General features: G+C 34.0%; 2 protein-coding genes across 3 annotated transcripts in view; one reads left to right on the top strand and one right to left on the bottom strand.

Moving 5' to 3' along the window:
* Positions 1–10,115, bottom strand: part of LOC127795799 (nuclear pore complex protein NUP107) — a 53,065-nt gene extending 42,950 nt beyond the window's left edge. The window contains exons 1-6 of the mRNA XM_052327707.1: positions 9,624–10,115; positions 8,469–8,839; positions 5,491–5,560; positions 2,710–2,823; positions 1,732–1,765; positions 1,510–1,635 (exon numbers count right to left, since the gene is read on the bottom strand). Of these exons, the coding sequence (XP_052183667.1) occupies positions 1,510–1,635; positions 1,732–1,765; positions 2,710–2,823; positions 5,491–5,560; positions 8,469–8,839; positions 9,624–9,703 (795 nt within the window). The 5' untranslated portion in view covers positions 9,704–10,115. The remainder of the gene's footprint in view (positions 1–1,509; positions 1,636–1,731; positions 1,766–2,709; positions 2,824–5,490; positions 5,561–8,468; positions 8,840–9,623) is intronic.
* Positions 10,116–15,768: 5,653 nt separating this feature from the next.
* LOC127793740 (protein FLUORESCENT IN BLUE LIGHT, chloroplastic) lies at positions 15,769–21,638 on the top strand. Of its 2 annotated transcripts, XM_052324439.1 has the most exons (5): positions 15,769–15,930; positions 17,739–17,956; positions 18,498–18,660; positions 19,395–19,715; positions 21,292–21,638. In XM_052324439.1, exons 1-5 carry the CDS (start codon positions 15,819–15,821, stop codon positions 21,492–21,494), a joined length of 1,017 nt encoding a protein of 338 aa, XP_052180399.1. In that variant the 5' UTR covers positions 15,769–15,818; the 3' UTR covers positions 21,495–21,638. The 2 variants fall into 2 exon arrangements, with proteins under 2 accessions (XP_052180399.1, XP_052180400.1); XM_052324440.1 differs by lacking the exon at positions 15,769–15,930 and having other exon boundaries at positions 17,816–17,964.
* The last annotated feature ends 542 nt before the right edge of the window (positions 21,639–22,180 follow it).

The raw sequence follows: 22,180 nt of genomic DNA, 5'->3' as shown, positions 1-22,180 counted from the left end.
GGTTCAATTTGAATGCATTTCTTCTAAATTCTCCCTACAGAGGATATTACCGGCATTATCGTTTCTCCATAATCTTCATCTTGGACAAACATCTAAGCAAGCAGGAATTTTACGTTCAATCACACCCTCCAAATCACCTATCATACTACTTTTGTAACACAACCAACCGACCATATGGTTTCATAGCCAGCAATTTAATTTACTAGATCAAAGTTTAATTACATAATATACAGAATTGATGGTCATCAAACCTATCAAAAACTAAAACGAATTAAACTTGGCTGTAAAATTTCAGCAGACACAGCTTAATGGTGTAGCCCTAGTGGATATGAGGATGTAATGACAGTGGTTGCTGCCTCTCATGTCAGCCGCTGTAGATGCTGAATCTGACAGAGCCCTCAACAATGGCAAGAGAGTTTGGTGACAAATGAAGCAATGTTGGGGAACTGCTTCCATTCACCTATAGCTGCAAAGAAGTGACTGAGGAGAAGTATAGTGCTTTCAGATAAGGTTTCAGTGATGACAATAGGTTGTAAGCAATTTTTTAGTAGAAATTCATTGAAGTTCAACTCAGATACTGAATTGGTACAGAACCAGTTGAGAGAGAAGAATTGAGGTGATGAGAAGAGTGTGATAGTGCATAAGTAAGACAAAAGAGAATGAAAAGAATCACAGAGGAAATTAGATATGAGAGAATAGCAGAAGAGGCAGAGATGGAATCAGATAAGGAGAATAAAGAAACAGAGAAAGGAGAAAGGAAGCTGAGAGGGACCAAAATACTTATTCAATTATCAACCGGTATCAAAACTTGAATGATCTTTACATTTCCAATATACTTACATATTGTAATCCAAAGAAACATGGAATAAAACTAACGTAGGGGATTAAATAAAAATTGAAAAAAAAAAATAAAAATAAAATCTTTAACCTTGATATCCATGACTTATGACCAAACACTGTAGGCTCTCACAAATATTTTTTTCTCAATACTTTTTGTGAACAATATTAATTATATCTTTGGAATTCACAGTTTAACTAGTCCGGTAAGTGTGCATATCCACTACTAATAATACAGGCATCTAAGATCTTTCTTTCTCTATTCCACATACCAAGTATGCCAAAATATCCTTTATCACGCATCCGAGGGGCAGCCCGAAATGCTGCTTCCAGCAAGGGGAATAGAGAGAGAGGACCCCCGGGAGGGGGGGGGAATGAGATGTATGGCTGGTTTTGGTACTAATTCACCATAGTTAGCAGCATAGGGTGACTTCCATGATGCAGCAGGAGAGACATTCAAAACGGCTGATTACTTCCAAAGCGGGGAAAAAAAGAAACAATAATTTTGGTAATAAATGTGGACAAGATGTGAGCAACAAACCAGTAGTCTATGTAAAACATCACTGGAAATGCCTCAAGTCAGATACAAACCAGAAGAAAAAAAAAGAAAAGAAAATAGAAAAACACAAATGAGCATTAGTCTGTCAGAAAAGAAGAAAATTTTTTCATCACCTTCTTGTCCAAATCAAGAGCTTTAGAGGCTAATCCTTCAAGCCACTGGACAATACGGAGGCATAATTGTGCCGTATGATCTGCAATTACAAATTGACAGGCCTCCAAATGTGAAGTAGTTGGGAACTGTCAAGAGGCATTAGATGAAAATCGTTACTAAAAAGAAGGAAATATCACAAGTATACATGAAAAGCATGTGCGTGAACAGCAAAGATATATCACCAGCAGCAGATCTTCTGGAAGCTCTTCATTTCCTGCAAGAAGATGAAAAGATACTTTTCAAATGCCAGAATGTAAAAGCAAATAGAAAAATGCCGGGGACAATAGAGAATATCATGACTAAGCATTCAAGGAAAACATTCAAGTTTTCTGAGCAATTTGAAACACGCAGCAAGGCTAATCAGGAAATAATAGACCCTAACAGAGAATAAGTAAAATGAGGATGAAAATTTTTTTGCATCATTTTTTATCAACTGAATTCATAGCACTTCAATTCACAAATAGATCGTCAAAACCTAATCATCTAATGTAAGAATTTAATTTGGGGAAGGATGTGCTCGGACATGCGTATATATGTTTTAAAAAAAAAACAAAGACCAATTTCTCCAATGAATAGATTTATGTTTGATATGTAAAAGATAGCATTCCTTTTTCTTGCAGCTTTTCTCATTCAAACAAATATGGATAGCTGTCATGTGTAACATCAGGATTTAAGATCTTCCAATCAAAAGTCCTAAATTTCTAGATTTATCTGGTCAGGGAATATATCAACCAAAGATATGCCAGTGTTGTGCCATGAAGATCTTTTATTTTAATTAACTTATTGAGATCTTTGCATGCCACATAACATTAAAAGACAGTCAAAACTCCATTCACTGGCCTGGATTGAGACAATGAATTAGGTCAGGTGGATAATGGAGTATATCAAATACACAAAAAACCAGTTGTAAATATCTAATAGAACAGTAAAATCACTTGTATGCTGATATATTCAGCGAGCAAGTAGCCAAGATGACTAAAACACTGTTTCTCTTGAAGCAAAGTAAATATCTCAAACCAGGACAGAGTGTATAGATCATATTCCAAGAGTTCAATGAGCAAAACAAAAAGTTGAAATTAAGTTGTAGCATGTCCCCAGAGCATGCAAGATATAAACATCAGCCTTATAATAGTAGGATTGAAAGCAGAGATATATTTCCTTTGCCATATAGGTACCACAGAAGAGACCAAGAAGCAGCTTCATCAAGTAAGAGCTGAGCCTTCTGCCTCATTAACTTGTCCTCCAGAATTCTGTGTCTTTCATTGGATCCATACCTATGGAAGCAACAAAAAGTTGTAGCATTAAGTAGCTAACTAGAGAAGCTAACATTAACCAAATATTACACACACACAAAAGAAAAGAAAAAAAGCTCATGATAATTGCTTCTTTAAAACCATTAGCAAATTTAAATTTAGAAAAAACAAGTCAAGTACCGAGGGCTGCAAATGAACAGACTTGTTCACGAATGGCTCAAAGCTCGACTCAGTTAAGGCTCATTCATTTAATTAAATAAACAACCTTGAGCTTAATTTTTAAGCTCAATTCAATAATGAGTCAAGCTTGAGCTTTAAGGTGCTCGGCTAGTGAATAGCTCATTTGTGTCTCATTCACAAGCTTGTTTATTGGCTCGTTTGTGACTCATTTGTAGGCTTGTTCCAAAATAATGTTTGCTTTTTACAACTTATATTTTTGGTCATGCTATTTATACTATTCAAAATTTAAATATATATTAAAATATTATAATTTTATATGTTAAATTTGTATGCCAAAATACTAAGTTTTTGGATGTTAGTGAGCTTTAAATGAGCCTAAAATCGAGCTCCAAGTTTAATGCTCCTTTAGTATAAACAAGTCAAATCCAAGCTTGGCAAAATTCTTAATGAACGAGCTAGAGCCTGAAATTTGAGCTCAAAACAAACTTGAGGTCAATCCAAGTCTGGCAAAATTCTTAACAAACAAGCTTGAGTCTAGCAAAACTCAGCTTGGCCAGCTCGTTTGCAGCCCTATGAGTGGCATAAAATTCTTAATAAGAAGGCCTTTCCCATTATTTCTTTCTTTCTCACACTAGAATTGAGACTTCTTCATCCCTTCTACCGTTCCATCCATTTATTTTACTAATTGTGTTTATCATGCAGACAACAGTGTAATAAAGAGTAAGAGTGTATCCCTGTTATGTCTCTTTAGGACCTACCATATCCCAATTGAAATTAGGAGCAGAAGAAGAAAAAGAGGGAAATGCCCTTAAGAATAGTTGCTTTTTGAGAACATTTTCTTCTTTAGTTTTTTTGCTTGATATCCTCACTTTAGGAGGAATTTTCAGCCCCAAGATTGGAATCTTAACAGATTTCTTATCTTTAACATGCTCCATATCCTTGGTTAGAGAAAGATGGGTTTGGTGGTTGTGAGAAGGTTATTTTTGCATCAGCTCTTTTTATAGTGTTCTTCCAAACAGAAAAGAGTTCTTTCCTTGGAAATCAATTTGGTGGACAAAAGCCCCCTCCTATGGTTGTCTTCTTTACTTGGTTGACTGCTCATGGAACCATTCTTATACAGTTGAAACCCAGGAAGGAAGAGGGCAATGTTTGGTTGACTAGAGTTTCTATGTAAGGTTTGCGGGGACTGCTAGCCCTCGCTAGAAAGAGGTTTCTTTTTTAATATTGCTTGAGTAACTTATGCAGGCATCAGTTAAGAATTTCTGGCTGTGGCCCCCCATTTTGTGATGTGGTGTCTTCTGGTTCTGCATTTTCTGACCCCTTTGGAGGGAGACGAATGGTAGTCTTTGACCTAAGTTGAGAATTTTGTATTTCCTTAGAGGCCTTATTCTTCTCTTCTTGTTTTCCTAGATATCTTGTTCTAGCCAGTTTGGGTCTTGTCTTTCACTCAGTTTCTATATGAGCTGTTAAGAGTTTTCAAATTTTGTCTTGCTTTCTCTGGGGCAGTTGAGTAGGGTGCCAATTTCTTTTATATCTTGGTTATCAGGAATAAGAAGAAAAAGGTTCTTAGAATAGTATGATAGCTCACGTCTGGGAAATTTTAACCTTCCTGCTCTTTCTAAGAATAAGAAGGTTTTTATAGGATTATACCCAATACCAGGTATAAAAGCACGGTTTCAACTTAAGCAACTTTATGTAAGGCAAAATTTGGCTTTCTAGTCAAGATAGTTGAAAAGTAGACAAATTTTCCCAGTTAAACAGTCAAATGTTGTGTTATATAAACCTAATAAAGAATTAGGGCAAGTTCTACATATCAAAACAAAAAAATAAATAAGTAACTAAACAGCTAGGCCCACAGAAACATTCAATTTGATATAAAGTTTACTTTATAGATTCAGGAGGCAAAAAAATTGCCCCATTCAATCCAATTGGAATGTTATAAGCCAGGCATGCCTCTTGGAAAAAGGTGACATGAAGCTCAGAGCTTGGGGTGTATTTAGTAATACTGAATAAAAGGATAAGCTAAAGGGGACACTGATCTGTGGAGTTCTTAAGAGAAGCCTTTTTATTATCTCTTCTTAAAACTAAATTTATAGAGATTTTCTTTTTATCTTGGATAAGTAGTGCTGCTTATAGAAATTAAATTCTTAAACAATCTTGTATAAATGTTCCAAACAAATGAATACACTTGTTCACCAGAATAACAGAAGCATCTAAAGAGAAAAGAGACATCAGTTTTTTGCCACCATCTATACAATTTTTTTTCCCCAACTGCTAATAATAATGGAAGTGGTCAATCTCCTTTAAACTAGTTGACATTCTGACATAGTTCGAGTTAGAATTATTCAGAAGTTAAATCTATAGTTGTTTAGAAATTTAGTCCATACTTATCAATTTCACATAAGTTTATTTTAAGAACACACAGTATCAAACCCAGAGCCAACAAGTATGTAACCATGAGAAGACTCTTCAACAAAGACAGGAATCTATGGAAAGCAAGAGACACACCTAATTGACTCCGAGACATTCCGGCAAGACTTCTCAAACTGTAATATGAGATCAGGGATAGACATCAATCCTGCAAAACACAGATGTCAACAGAAAGTATACATCTGAACTGTAACTCATATTTGTATCAAGATTTTCTCCAAGAAGCAACTTGAACACCAGAGGAACATTATAAGAATAGTGAAGAACACCATTCAGAGTAAGAAGTATATGAATAGTTGCTGCAAGTTTCTTATGCTCCATCCAAGATTCTCCGGAAAATATCATCCAATGCTTTTTCGAAACACTATCATAGCCTATTTTCAAGTCTATATGTACCAAATAAGAAAACTTCACCTTATCTCTAAAGCTTTCTATCAAACACCTCAACAGGTAGATAATTTCCATTGTTGGCTCATACGTTATAACATACGGAACTAAATTGATTTTTAGAGACCATAGTTTCTTTTATTAACCTCTAGTCAATTTTTTTGTTCTTGTAATTGGGCACTAGGGTTCTCTTCCTCCACTCTTCAAGAATCCTCAACTTATGGATCACATTAAATAGTTTAGTGAACCACAAAATGTTTTTTTCTCCCATACTTTCTCGCGCTTCCAATGAGATATCATCTGGTCCAACCACCTCACTGTTCATTTTTTTTCATGGTTTGTTCCATTTATGTCAAGTAAATACATCTATGAAATATGCAATTCCTATCTTCTTTGAAAGTACCATGATATCCTAAACATAATATTTGTTTCCCCACATGCATTGATTGAATAGATCAGAGAAACACCTTTTCCATCTCCCTGTGATTGTCCCTTTATCTACTAGCACCTTCTGACCTTTGAGCAATGAAGAGGTGCCTCAAGTTGTGGAAAGGTAGCTTAGGTAACACATTGCTTGAGTCTCCATCCCCTCTTTAATAGGTCAAGTATATGATATAGTGTTCCAAGAAAGAACAAAGCTAAGGCAAGCCTGAAGACTCGAGGATTCACTCCATCCAAAAAGGCCTTCAAAAATGTACCTCACAAGCCAATAGGTTAGGTAGGCATGAGATGGTACTTGTGCATCAAAAAGTGACCATCCACTACATCCCTACCGTCTTTGTTCTTCGGCTCATCAAAATTATCATGCTAAAACCTCCTCTATGAACTAAACCTCGTGCCACTTATTGATCAAAAACCAAGTTCGACAATTTCAAGAATTCGCATTTGAATCCTTTAGTGCCTCTAGAATTTCAGTTTTTGTCTTATCAAGTGGGTTAAGATCCTACAACCCATAAAACTAAGATTGAGGTGGGCACAAATGTCCTAAAGAATAGGGAAAATCTCGCCAAACCTAAGGACAAAGATGTGGTTCTGCTCCACCTCAAAATGAGCAAGTCAAGAGATGCACAGTTCCAAGTGATCTTTAGAGGATGGTAACACTTGATTACAATGAGAATACCAACCTTATTCATGAGTTCACGGTACTCTTGGGTGTAAAGGACCTTATTGCTGTGAGGGAAATGCTACACCCACAAACAAGTTTAACAAACAGTCCTCACAAACTAATGTAGCACACACAAATTCATAATAGTTCTATCCAAATTTAATCTACTCACTATTATGAACTATTGTTAATTCTGGGTAGAATTATTATAATTTGTGCGTGCCACGTCAATTTGTGAGGGTTGTTTGTCAAACTTGTTTGTGGGTATAGCATTTCCCTTAGTGCAAATACCCATACTTGTTCTTGTTGATGTTGAGTAGCTCTCTTAAGCTATGAAGGAGTAGGCGAGGTCCCCTTGCTCTAAGACCAAAATTTGGCAACTAATGTGGCACACCAACTCCTCAAATGAAGTTTGGCTTTGATAAGAGAAGACTTTTGCACATCCTCACTCAGTTGAGGGAAGATAGTAAACTCATTCAAAACTGGTTGTCTGACAAAAAACAGGCAATGAACCAAAAAGGCCATACAAAAGTGCCAGCAAGCTTATACCAGATAACATTTGGAGACGCTCATCAAACTAAAAACTATTCATCAATGAGTCAAGCGGGGCAATAGATTTCAAGCTCGAATCCCCTACTTCAACTCTTGATAGGATGAATGACCCTAGGTTAGTCCATGCCATATCTTCTCCTTGGTCGCCAGTAATAAAGAAATAACTAAAGATGAGAGTAGGGATACCCAAGCTGTAAGGAACAACTGATTTCTGAACAAGCTATGACAAGATTGGGAAAAAAAAAAAAAGACTTTGCAAATGAGGCCCACCAGACCCCTTTTTTTAATGCCTGGGAATGACGAGAAACTGAGACTATGAGGCATCGGGAAGCTCAGCCATCAAAGGCAGGAAGTACACATTCTTACTTATGCAGCTTCCATCACAAGCACTTGCATGCCGGGACCAACTATGTGCACAATTGGCCTTGGCTCACTCCTTTGAGACCACGGTCACTTCCCACTCTCTTGAAAGCAGGCCAATCTACCTTGGTACTCTTATCTTCATAAATAAGGAAGTTTTTCCCTTGATTGAGCAAATGAACAATCAACGTTAATTTGCACTTAAATCCTTGCAAAGGGGCTTCAAGGTGCATCCCATTTGCTTGGCATCTTATGGTTTCGTGGCCAGATATAGAAGCTCGTCACAAGCACTGAATCCCAACTTTTACTTGGAAATGTCTTAGATCTCCCCTGACACCTAGTCAACTATAAATAAGTGAATGCATCATGGAGAGTTTAGGCATCATTCAAAATGCCATGACTCCACACGAAAACTATCTGAACCTCCTTTGAATTGTTTAGTCTCTATCTACCCCCCATTTCATCCAACAACATACAACATACAGGTTGATACCATCCAAAAGCGAAGTAGCCTAAATGAATCAATGCAACTTAAACATGTAATTAAAACCTTGGTCAAGATGTATAAGTATAACCATAACAACTGGAAAATGTTTCATATGCAGCACAGTGAACAAAAAAACCTTTCTGAGAATAATTTTAATCCAAGCACCTTGAAGGGCAGAGTCCAGTAGTGATGCAAACAAAGTAAAATTTGTATCTCCACTGTCAGATAAAGCATCATCCTCTTGTTTCACAGGTTTAATTGAAGTTCGGAGGATCAAATCAGCACCAACACCCATCTCAGGCACACCACGACTATCAATGGATGATCTTTGCCTTGAAGCAAATTGTGCCTTGGCATGTGTTCCTTCCAAGTGATCAGCATCAAGACTCTCAACCTCTTGTTTTATATCTTCCAAAAAAAGTGCAGCATTGGGCCGTCTCTCTATACTCTGTCCATCATATAAAAGCCCAGACCCACTGAACTTTGAAGCTGAATTGTCCAGATAGGGGGAGAAGCTGGAAGCAGAGTTCCTTTTCCTGCATATGATACATGGCCAATTATTGGGTAAAAACATCAAAATCAGAGTTCATAAGAGCACAAGGCACAAACAACGTAAACAAAAAACACAAAAGTATGTACAACAGAAAACAAATATTTACAAGCTATTAACAGCTCCAGGCAAAAAGAAAAACATGCATCTTCTGCGTGTTTTCCCAATAAACCAAATCCACGCACTATTACATTCACAGGGTTCTTTGAAATGCCCATTGATTTTTACAAAATGTACAATGGAAGAGCATAATGCAGCTGATATCACAGCAGTACTGACGATATATGGCACTGACAACATGAAGCGTTGAATAACAGGGAAAAATAGGCCCATAACCCAATATATAAAATTCTTTACGACAATCATGTCCTCCCACAGGGAAATAAAAGTATACAAAGTCCCACGTACTCTAATCAGAGTATACTTGTGCTTGTGCAAGCATCACAACTAAGAACACAGGCCCAGAGTCATGGCTACAGTATGTGAAAGAGTCCCATAATTAACTCGACAATTAACCCGATTACTTTGTCAATTTGGTTCGAGTCAGCTATACCAGTGCAACTACATCCACCTCCATAAACACAGGCATGCAAGTCTCCATATTAAACACCAATTCAATGAAACTGAATTGAACACCGAACACACTAATCAAACCCGGCATCTTGAAAAAAAATGAAGAAATAAAAAAAGGGGTTTAGTGAAAGATTCTATTTCAGACAAACATTAAGAAGAAATGGCTTAGTCAAAACAGTGAAGGAGATTTTAGATACCCATATCGACGATAACGCTCTCTGCTGCTGAGATCTTTGGGGTCGAAATAGCTGGGAGAAGCCTCCATATCAACCTCCATTGCTGGAATATTTGTTAATATTCGATCCAGGCGAAGTGAATCGACCGCAGCACCGAGCACTGAAACGTCGATTCGTGTTTCTGAATCGACGGCGGCTCAGCCCAGTTTGTGTTTGTGAATCGACTGCAGCACCGAGCAATCGGAGTTGTGAATCGACGGCGGCACCGAGCACCGAACAACCGGGCGGCAAGGGGGAACGACGACAAGGGGACGGTCAGAGAGACATATAGACTAGGGCAGCCTCGAACCAGAGTACGTTCAACTTATTTTCCAAAACCGGCCTGACAACGTTTTTCAATTTCTTGGACAAACGAAAACGTTTGGGGAAACGCGAAAACGGCGCTTTCTAAACGATTTTGTGAGCTTCTTGCTGCTCCTTTCAACGGAGACTGGACTGTGCTATTGTACGTGTGCTACACATCTGCATAAATAATTGAAGTATCTCTTATATTTCACCACCTCATTTTATCATATTATATGAGAATATTTTATTCATACGTATTATCGTCTTGAATACAAAATATTTTATTATTTTAATTATATTATATAACTCAATAAGTACAAATAGTATTTCTCATATAGACTACTAAAGCAATTGTTTAAATCCAATTTGTTCAAATTACAACTCTCTTGCTTAATTTTTAATTAAGTAATTTTGTATAATGGACGAATTTTGTAAAATTAATTTTTAATTATAAAGTTTTGTGTTTTAGATTAACAAATTTTATAGAATTTATAATATTAAAATTGAATTTTATGAAATTAATCAAAGTAAACAAATTTTACTAGTGTCATTGTCAAAATAGTAGGAAAGTGTATCATATGTACTCTCGGGAAGACCTGTAAAAAAAAAAAAAAATCGATTAAGGGTACAATTGAGTATCTTGCGTGAATTTTTTTATACTTAAGTCAGTCTTATACTAGAAGTGTATGATATATAAAATGATATTTTATTATTGTAATAAGTGTTTCGATAATAACAAATTATATGTCAAAAAATCAAACTTAAAATGCTTGCTTCAAAATGTCTCAAAAAATCAATTTTAATTATTTCATATGATATACACATTCTTAGAGCATTTGTTATATTTCAAAATCTCAAATAAGTGTTACCAAGTCTTAAGTATCAAAGAGTTTTTAAAGAGAGCATCAATTATGTCTTTCAAATAAAGCATTAAAACACGTTTTAGGATATTGAAAAAACAAAACATTATCATTCAAATTATTCTCTAAACATGATAAATCATACTTTAAATGTGTGTTTGATTGCATTACCTATAATTTAATTCTAGGTAATATTGCCTAGAAAACAAAAACCATCTCACCCCTTTGGAAAATGAATTCCATTGAAATAAACTTTAAATGGTTGTACCATATATATTTTTGCATGAAAAAATTAAGAGTGTTTGATTGTTTTCCATATAAAATGTGTAATAATTACATATTTTTTATGAAAAATGTGTGCAATCAAACACACTATAAGTGTTATCAAATAATCATAAGTCTTTAAAAAGAACCAAGATTAAAAGAGATATCTTCAAAAGCTAGCATTTTCTAAAGTTGTCAACTAAGTTCGTGTTTTTGCCATGAATATGTTGACTACCAGTGTTCAAGAAATTGCATATGTTGACAGAAAACATTGCTTCTGTCAACTAACTGTGAGTTATTTTGCATATTTTTGTGTGAATCTCATTTTGTCGACTAAGATATGAATTTTGTTGACTATCAGCGTGTGTACATTTATATGATTATTCATTGGCCTTCATTTGTCAACTAACAGTATTTGGTTTTCAAGTTTGTCAATAGAAAGTTCAATATGTCGACTACATCTTTTTCACATTATAAGTTTGTCGATTAACCAATTTTGTCTATCGACAATTTGTTACTCTGAATCAAACAAGGACTAGTTTTGTCTGCATTAAATACTTGCCCAACAACCATCAATGGCTATATTTTTGTCTCCAAGTACTATTATCTATAAATAAGTGATTGAATTATCATTTAAGGCTGTTGAAAAAATTCAATTCTAATCGTACTTTAAATTTGTTGTTATATCACTCTTTGCTGTATCGAGACTTAGTTATTCATTTGTTTAATCTTATCTTCAGCCTCGTAGTTTACTTCGAGATAAGGTGTAACTAATAACATAAGCTCTTAGAGTTCTAAATTTATTTATCGTTGTATTTTATCTTCTAAGTTTGTAAGCTTAACAGCCTATCCGAGTGATAGGAGGTTGTATTTCTTCCTAGTATTGGACTATGTTAAGCTAACTTACTCATATTAATTAAGTTTTGATGATTAACAAAAAGATAAATTTTAATAAACAAATTATAGTAGTTTTTGTGATTAACAAAAATAGTATTTTTCTTAAATATATTAATTGTAATATCAAATTATTTTGTATTAATTTATGAAATATTTTTTTCATAGTATACGTATTACCAAAAATATTATTTATTGTTAAAAATATTTTTTAGATTAATTTATAAAATATTTTCATAACACATGCATTATTAAAAATATTATTTTCTATTAAAATTATTTTTTTAAATATACTTTTAATATTAATTTATTAAATATTTTTTTATATCATATATATTATCAAAAATATTATTTTCTATTAAAAATATTTTTTAAATATATATTAAATTATTTTATATAATATTTTTATAGCATATGTAACTCAAAAATGATTTTAACAACTAGTCGTGATTTGATCTCACAAACTCAAACTAACCAAAGTCTTCTCTTACTAGCTGGTCTACAAGTCCTCTTGAGTTTTTGAGTGTACGTATTAATTTTAAGTTATACTAAATTTTCATATTATAACGGTTAAATTTTTTATCATTGAAAAAGTGTCAAAAATTGTTATAAATATCCTCCAAACTTATATTTGGAATATTCAAATGCTTCCATTGCATATTCAAAACACCAAGAAACTCTCAACCAAAGTATCAAAGCAATCCGAGGCTCTTGAAATATTATTGCATATCCACCGAAGAGCCACAAGGCAACAGATAAAAGTTCTTTAAGTCTTTTATGACAAATCCAAACTTCTCCATTTGAGATTACAAATTTATTTATTTATTTAAATATTATTACCTTTTATAATTTGTTCTTAATTGTTTACTTGTGTCAAAGTGTGGAAAAATTATTTGTACTATTTAAATTACCACTGTAAATTGTATATATTTCCTATATCCATTAAAATCTAGGTGAATATAGTTTTCAATATAAGATATAAAGAAAACCTTGGTATAGTAGTTGTCTAAAACCCATTATAATTTATGTGTGTATATATATTTTTCAATGCGAGTTAGTATAAAAACCTTGGTGATTTTGATTTAGTGAAACCCCAATAGTGGTTAGACATTGAGATTGTGGATTAGGTGTGTGTGTAAACACCAAACCATTATAAATTATGTTGTACCTCGTATTATTTATTCTTGTTATATTTTGTGGCTTGCATTAATTATTAATCTCAAATATAATTTATTATATTTAACAAATATATATTCTTAAATAATTATTAACCAAGAATATTCATTAAAAGAGATAAAATTTTTAAACATTCAATTCACCCCCTCTTGAGTGGCCATATCTTAAGGGACCAACAAACTAGATGACCTACTTGATTAAGTAAAGGGTGATATATAAATTGGTTTGTAAAATTTTTTGTGAAGAGTTAAGGTTGTGAACTAGGCTTGAAAATTTGAACCATTATAAACTGTGGTCTCCTGTTATTATTTGATCTTTTCATTTCTTCAAGCATTGTAATTTGATATTCACTATAATTTAATTCATATCATTTTCAATCAATAAATTTTTGCAAACTCAAGTTAGATTTTTTAAATAATTCAATTCACCCCATCTTAGGTGTTAGTGCCATTGTTACGTTTGTACCATAAAACAAATAGAATTATAATCTAAAGTAACATTTGTTAAAATTAATAAGATTCAATTATATAAATATAAAATTATAATACTTTTCAAATCCAGATATGGAATTATTAATACTGGGAAGCTTTTTAATTTTTTTTAATCAAACTGTTTGTTAAATTTTTTAAAATGCACTTAATGACATGTGCATCATTTGTTATTTTATGTAAGATTCAGTGTATGCTTATATCGAGGGAGGGAGATAAGTATATATATATATTTATATAATGTCAGATAAGAAGTTACATGACTTATTATTTTAATGATTGTCAGATAAATTTAACAAATATATTATAAATAACAAAAGTTTTAAATGATTTTCATATCTTACTAACAAATAATACATAAAGAGAACTGTGAGTACCTTTACTAGACGGTGAGTCTCTTATTTATATAGGAATGAGATTGACTGATAAATATAGAATCAAAATCATTAGCAAGCATTTTGAGCTCTATTTTTTTTTAGATTCGTAAGTGAGGATATTGGATGGAGGATTAACTTTGGTTATTCATGTTTTTACATAAATAATGTACATGGATCAAGTATATCGAGATTCGTAGTCTCTCAAAATTGTTTATTGTGCAAGAAGAAAAGCTTCCAAATTTGAGTCGTCCACAATAATCTTTCAAATAACAATCATCGAGTGATTCATGAATTTTCTTTAGGATAGCTTGAATACAAAGAGAAAAGCTTTCTTGTAAGGTCACTTAGTCTTTATCTCAATCCCTGATATTGTTTTTGTTGATTTCTTCTTCTAATAGACTTTTTAGCTCTTCCCCCTATTTATTGTTGGCCCATTTTTTCAAGACAACCAAATTTGGTAAATGATTTGTATACCTTAAAACACAAACTTAAAAAAAAAAAAAATTAGTTTTTTTTTTTAAATTTAGAACAATATTAGTTGTCATGATATATGTCATCTTAATATTGTCTTACTTTATTATGAAATAATTATTATATTTATATCTTATATTAAATTAAAATATATATTTAAAAATAAATAAATCACTATAATTTAATTTTTGAGACCATGTTAACCATTAATTATTCAAGTTAAATAAATTCTCCAATTATTTCCTACAACTCAATTTTATTTAACTTTCCTTTGTGACGTTTCTATAATAATACAATTATACGAGTATGTGTATGTGTGTGTATATATATATATATATAATATTTTAATTTAAATTACATACACACCCTTATAGTTTGTCCTATTTATGTAGGCACCCTTTGTATACTTTTAATTGCTTACGGGCACACTTACTATGTCAATTTTATGAACTAATGCCATCAAATGTAAGTCAAATTGAGTAAAAAAAAAAAAAAATACTCGACAATAAAACCATTAAAGTGAATAAAAACCTTGAGCGTTTTTGTTAGTTTTGAAAAGTAAAAATATGAAGACAATAACATTGATATGAATAAAAAGAAAATAAAAAATCGACAAATAAAATAAATAATAATCAAATATTAAAATGAATAAAATCAATATCCATCCTAAATCAATAAATCTCAACCCCTAATTTGATATGATTCTCAAATGACCAAACAAATCTTAACTCTCAATTTGCATCTTATTCTTATTTTTGTTTATTTATTCTAAACTCAATTCAAATTTGAGAACCTATTTGGATTCCAACGAATAATAATTACCTTTTTAGCTATATTTATATTTAATTTAACTTAATTTAGTTTAATTAATATTTTAAGTAATGATATTACGATAAAAAGGGCATGCATACAAAGCATTAAAAATATAATAACTTCGAGACAAATTTTGAATTACAAAGGGTGTTGCTGATTGAGATACATAAAATGTGTAATTTACCTTTAATACAATAAGTATAATCTTATACTCTAAAGATTATTTTTTAATTATAGTTTAGTTTTAGATATAATATATTTACAATATATTTATAATATGTTGGAAATATAAATGGAAAGGTATAATTGAAATAATAAAAAATTTAAGTAGTTATAAGAAAAAAATAAAAAATATAATGAAAAATATGGATTGGGTCCACCATTGATGGCAAACACGGATAAGCTAGCCGAGTTGTGATAAATCCAGACAAGGATAATGTTATCCGCGGAAGCAAACACGCTTCACGCGGAACGAGTTTTTTCAGATAAAGGAGCTATGGAAACGTCAGAGCACCTTTATCCTTGGCAATGGCGGTGGTGGTCCGTTGCTCCTCCTCCGTGCTCTTCCGCCCAGACGCTGCGACGTCCGACCGCCTTGCACCTCCGTCCGGCAGATTTCACCTTCAGGAACATGTCTCTGGTTAGCAATTATCTCTTAAAACTTATTATATAGTTTTTGCCATACGCGTCTCTATACTTTCCGTTTCTTCGCTAACGAAGCTAAGAAAACAAAGCCGAATCAGGTAAAACCGTAGAAGTCTCCCATTTTCTGCAGTTCGTTTCATAATTAATTCAAACCCGACAGCTACTTTACATTCTTGTGGCCGATCCGGGACGTTCCTTACATAAGGATGTCAGGTCAAGGGAATAGTTAATCATTAATGGCGTGCAACTGCCTATAGCTATTCTACAAAAGCTATCAAGGTCAAACTCACTGCGCAAGTCCTCATGACACATGGAGGAAGTCCTAGTTTGGGCTAGTCCAAGCACTTATGATGTGTCAGAATTTTCAGAAAATATAAATGAAAGGGAAAGTTAAGTTACTAATATGTATACATTTTTTTGGGGTGAGGGGTCAAACCAGAATATGATATTTTCAATAAATAAGTGTTTAATTGCTTCTCATTTACTGAATGAAGCTTAGCTTCGATTCCTTCATTTTGTTTTTCTACGTTTTTTTCGTGTGCCTTTAATTTTGCTTCACAAAATCTTAATTTGAAATTGAAACACAGTGTTAAATTATCATTTCAGCATTGAATTAGATTTGAAAGTAATATTATAACCTTCAAATTACAGCACAGAAGTACATTGAATAAGAGGATTTGAAATCTGTGGTGAGTTACACCTTGTGTGGTGGTACTGGTATCATTGAATTTGTGCAAAACAAATCATCATTGCCTTTCACAGTAACAACACATCAAGCTTTTATCCCGCTCACCATTGTCCCAGACAATGAAGATGTGTCCTTAATTTGTCACCTCTATTATATTATGGGAAGCTTTAAAGTCTACAATTGGTGACTATTCCTTTATGTCTAGCAAAACTAAGGTTTTTGTTGATCCTAATTTCCTAACCTAATTTAGAAGCATATGATTTTGAATGTGGCAAATGGTCTCCGATCCTTTCTATTTTCACAATGAGCTTATTTAGAAAGCATCAGACTTTTGTTCCACCCTCCAACCTACCCACCCCAATTGAGAAACATGATTTGTGCATGCACACTAATATTTAGTTGAATCTCCACAATTATGTTTTTGAATTCCTGTTGTGCATTGAGTACAGTTCATTATAGGCAATTGGTGACTAAAGTGATCATTTGAACTTTGAGACATTCTGAAATTCTGTATAGCTTTTCAAGTAGAGAATTGTAGGAACGTAATTTGAGCATTATTTGTCCATTCCACTTAGCTTCTTCCAAATATTGGGGGTACTTCTACTTAGGTATTATGCAATATGTAATTGATGGGTTTGACAAGTAGATAAGGTTACTTATTGTAGAGGTTGTGATATGGCAGCTCCTTCAGGTTAAATCTCCTATAATGTCGGGTTTCTACGATGGCAAGACCAGAATGTGCATCATATATTTGAGATAGTGGTATAAAACAATAAAATGTTGCAAAGATCATTAAAGGAAAGTACCCCTATAGTATACCTTCTGCAATTCATGCTACATAGTTTGTTGCTTGAGTTGTCACTTTATAATTGATTTAGTTTTTAAGTTGTTGCTGATATTAGGTTTTGAACTAGTGTCCAAGCCCAAAAAATTACTTGTCCATTCCCATGTTTGTTGACAGACTTTAGTACGTGAGTAAATTGCACACACTTTTGTGACACTCTTTACAGTTAATGTGTAACTAGCTTCTGGGGATCTTATTTCAGTCTGGCTTAGACACCAACATGTCTTCAAAGGAAAAATAATTTCTCTTTGTTTTCTGTTTTTTTCCCCAGGTAAGTTGGATTCTGTTCCTTTGAAAATAAGAAAGCTTATGTCATCCTTTGGGGCTGCTCCTGCTGAAAATTACAAGGGTAATCGAGGCCTTCTTGGCAGGCACAATATGCCAATGGGAGTGAATTTTGCAAATTCATTCACCTCAGAAAGAACTTGTGTTAATGACCACACACAACTAGATTATTACCCCACTCTGGAAGGCTTAGTTGCTCATCAGGTATGATGGTGAGTTACCCCTTTCAATATTTCCACTTCTACTTACTATAATGTTCCATTTGACATTTACATTTGCTTGCTTAGAAGTGGGTTAGGGATCCATATAAAGCATAGAGAACCGTACTTCCTCAATGTATCTGCTTACAAGTGTCCATGTGAACATAGTTTCTGGTCTGTAGTCTATTGGCATTTCTAGATCAAGAAACTCGAATTAGAAAAGTATTCTAATTTTGTTTGGGTCTCTGGCACTGACAATCTTGTAATTGCCATATAAGTTGTAAATACCAATTAACTTATTTTCTATTCCATTATAGTCACGGGCTGTATATTTATCTGAATATGAGTTGTATTACACATAGTATAGGTTGGACAAGTTAAAATGAAATTCTCAAACTGTCTCGGCAGCTTGCTAAAGTGCATGCACTTCAGTGTACTCATATAAGTTCTACTTTCCCCGTTTTTATGATAATTTGGGGACTGTTGTGCAGGTTATATTTCTGTCTGTCACTTGATTCGTCCATTGGAATTCTTTATTTTGGCAGGTGACTCTTCTCAGAAGATACCCAGCTGCGGTGCTTATTGTTGCCAATGGGTTGATGTTAACCACACCCTTTAAAGCTCTGGCAGAAACGTGTGAGGCAGATAGATCTGTTTTCGATATGCCCTTACTGTTATTTGTAGCCCTTATAGGGGCCACGGTTGGAGGTAAGGCACTTTGGATCCATGATAGCCTAAACGACTCTTCCTCATATATGCCAACAACCTTATTTATCAAGTTGGAATATTTGTTAGGGGCATGTTATATACAGGTAGAAAAAGAAAAAAAACATAAATAATTCCTTTTTCCATTCACTAATTGACTTTATTATTTTCTATTTAGTACATATTCTATTCTCTTTGTATGATCTTATGAAAGATGATGTGTTCAATAAATGATTATTATTATTACTATTTTATCCTCTGTTACTTGGGCTACATGGATGCACCATGACCATCCTGGAATCTTAATTTTTAACAGCCGTGTAAGGAGTTTTTGACTTTAAAATACTTCGGGGAGCATTCTGGACCAAGGCTAATTCATTGGACTATTCTTTCAAATACATGCTTTCTAATTGCCTTGTTCCCTGGGCTTTTGGTTGGATCATAACCAATCCTTAATCTTGAAGGCTGCATAAGGAACTTTTTGGTTGAAAAAATCTGCTGCCATACTCATAAAATTCTATGACAAGCATTTGAGTGCAAAACCGATTGGATTAGAGCAAAGCTTATTCTTCTGGCATTTCCCATGGTTCAACATGAGAAACTCAGAAGGTCATGAGTGAAAAATGAGGTATCTGCAATCATATGATGTTCACTGCAGATTTTACTTGTACAAATTTTAGGTTCCGGTGGGTTTTCATATAATTTGAGCTCACTGGTATTTATTTTATTTATTGCAGGACTACTTGCAAGACAGAGGAAAGCAGAATTGCAGCGGCTGAATGAGCAGCTGCGCCAGATCAATGCAGCTCTAAGAAGGCAAGCAAAGATAGAGTCTTATGCCCCCTCTTTGAGTTATGCTCCTGTTGGTGGTAGAATACCGGAAGATGAAGTAATTGTTGATCCAAGAAAGGAGGAGTTGATTTCTCGTTTGAAATCTGGAAAGAACTTTTTGAGGAATCAAGACCTAGAGAAGGCATTTGTGGAGTTTAAGGCAGCTCTTGAACTTGCGCAAGGTTTAAGGGATCCAATTGAGGAGAAGAAGGCTGCAAGAGGTTTAGGTTGGTTTTAAGCATAATATGAATTGCATTATTTCTTTTTTATTTTAAACCTAATGAAAATCGAACTGAAGTCTCCTCCTCATAGGATGTTTCTAACCTAACCTGCCTGTGCCCTCTAAGCCATTCATAAGATTCCCTGTATACTTTCTCCTTCAATTCCTCAAGTTGAACAGAATCCTAGATTGTATTTCCAACTTTCACTTAGCTGCACCAAGATAATGGCCGTTCTACACGAACCTTTAAATTTGTTCAACTCAAAATTGCATGACCTGTTTATGCTATTTTCTATTTAGCAGAACTGCATACCATTGAAGAACTTTAGATGATAAATGAGATGATTGCAACCCAATTGCCAGACTTAGACAATTTGGAGTGTCTTAGAATAAGCATGTCCATAATGAAGAAATTTTCTTCATAGCTATGCTAATTTGAAGGTCACTATACGGGTAATGTTGCTCATTTGTGACTAGAAGGTTATGGGTTCAAGTTGTTTTCTCTTTTGGCAAAAATGAAACTAAAAGGCTACATACTAAAAACACCCATCTGCCACACACACCAAACAGGGGGAGCCTTGTGTACTAGGGGTGCCCCCTTTACAAACTAGTAGCATATACCTTCAGCTGTATCCATTGATTGTCAACATCTGGCAGAAGTTCAATTCAGTTGTTACTCTTCTTATTCATTGATGGTGCTACAATTGAACATACCCAGTTTCATTCCACAATTATATTATTGCTCAGTTTTATCCTTATTTTTGTTTTAGTTTAACTTTATTGTATTTAACTTGGTGGGGTTGTAGGGTGGGTGAGCCTTGGTAGTACTGGTTTGTGACTAAAAGATTATGATTTTTGAGTTGTAGAAGCAAGCTCTTTTAAAGCAAATATAGGGGTGCATACAAAAATGACTCCCTGGCCCTCAAGAACTGAGAACCTTGTGCACTGGAAACATTTTGTTTTTAACCTGGAGTTAACTGGGGAGTTACTATAGTCAAAGAAAAAATCCTCTGCTGAACCATGGGAAACTTAACAACATATCTGGTAACAGAATAATTACTCTTCATGTCTTCTATTTATTTATTTTTTCCCCCTAATGTAGGTGCAGAAAGACTTAAAAATGTAGAGATAGAAAAGGTCGCCATAGATAGAAAACATGGTTTCATGAGTTGTAGGAGTGTTGAAGTAGGTGCTACCGTATACTTGCTCTTCTAAGCAATTCCCTGTTTTCTCCCTTTCTTGGCTTAAAACCCGAAGCAAGTGGAGTTTGTTTTCTTGGAAACTAGAAGCTTACATGAAATAAAGGTAATTCAACCATTGTCCTCAAGTAATGATGAACTACTAATTTGGCTCTTCACCAAAAAGAAGGGCTAATTCACTGTTGGCTTCCATTCTTTGTGAAAATTTTAATTTGGGCATTACAAACCTGACCTATATGACAAGTGTGGCTTCTTTGTGTTTTAGATGTGTTTCCTGGTATTAATAATTGCTCACTTAACTAATCCACCAAGCCGAACGTGAGTGCTTGTGTAGTATGACCATGCTTGTACTTTTTGGACTGAACTTGTGATATCTCTTTTCAGGAGCCTCACTGCAAAGGCAAGGAAAATACCGAGAAGCTATTAAATACCATTCCATGGTTTTGGGAATCTCGGATAGAGAGGGAGAGGATTCTGGGAATACTGAAGCTTATGGAGCAATCGCTGATTGTTACACTGAGCTTGGAGATCTTGAGCGAGCTGGGAAATTCTACGACCAGTATATTGCGCGGTTACAATCAGACTGACTTCTGCATTTCCCTGGTAGGCTTTCTTCTTGTTCTTTGCTTTTACCCCCAAAATAATGTACCTAGATGGAGAGTATCTGTAAGGGATTTGATACTTTGAAGACCAGTTCCAGTTGAGACCTTTTTGCAAGTTAATCTTTTCAATCCTCCTCTTCTAATTTGCCGATATTTATTCCGTGTCTAACCAACCAAATGCAACAAACTTCTTTTATTCCTCTCCCCTCTTTACTAGTTGATACTGTGAAATCACCAGTGACATTGCTTCTTATCAAATGCAAACAAAAGGAACAAAATTTTCAAAATTAGGGTACTTTTTACTTGGAAGCTATAGTTGGAGCAGTTTGCAGTTATCCTGTTTGGATAATCAACTGCGAGCTGTAAGAGAACAAAACTTTCTCAGTTGTAATAAGCTAACACAAGATTTGAGTTGTGGGTTGCTTTCTTTGTTAATAATCTGTATGTATTCGTGGGGTCAAGCCCTGAACTCTGTGAATTGACAGGAGACCCATCAAATTTCCTATGCTATTAAAAAAAAAAAAAAAAAACAGAACCCAAAGCTACAGGGACGTGGCAAATTCAATTTCTTTCCCCTACTCCGCCAAACTAAACTAAGTGAGACGTTTGGTACAGGAGTTTTTTAATTTCTAGGATTCATAATTTTTGAAAATGTTTTTGAAAATTTTTGA

Source organism: Diospyros lotus, chromosome 2 (genome assembly GCF_014633365.1).
Source record: "Diospyros lotus cultivar Yz01 chromosome 2, ASM1463336v1, whole genome shotgun sequence".
NCBI classification, from domain to species: Eukaryota; Viridiplantae; Streptophyta; class Magnoliopsida; order Ericales; family Ebenaceae; genus Diospyros; species Diospyros lotus.
This window is presented reverse-complemented; position numbering and strand designations above follow the sequence as displayed.

Excerpts from the sequence above, each read along its gene's own strand:
- LOC127793740 (XM_052324439.1), top strand. The coding sequence starts at position 15,819 with ATGGCGGTGGTGGTCCGTTGCTCCTCCTCCGTGCTCTTCCGCCCAGAC. Across the intron at positions 15,931-17,738 it reads CCTTCAGGAACATGTCTCTG|GTAAGTTGGATTCTGTTCCT; the intron begins GTTAGCAATTAT and ends TTTTTTCCCCAG. Across the intron at positions 17,957-18,497 it reads AAGGCTTAGTTGCTCATCAG|GTGACTCTTCTCAGAAGATA; the intron begins GTATGATGGTGA and ends TTATTTTGGCAG.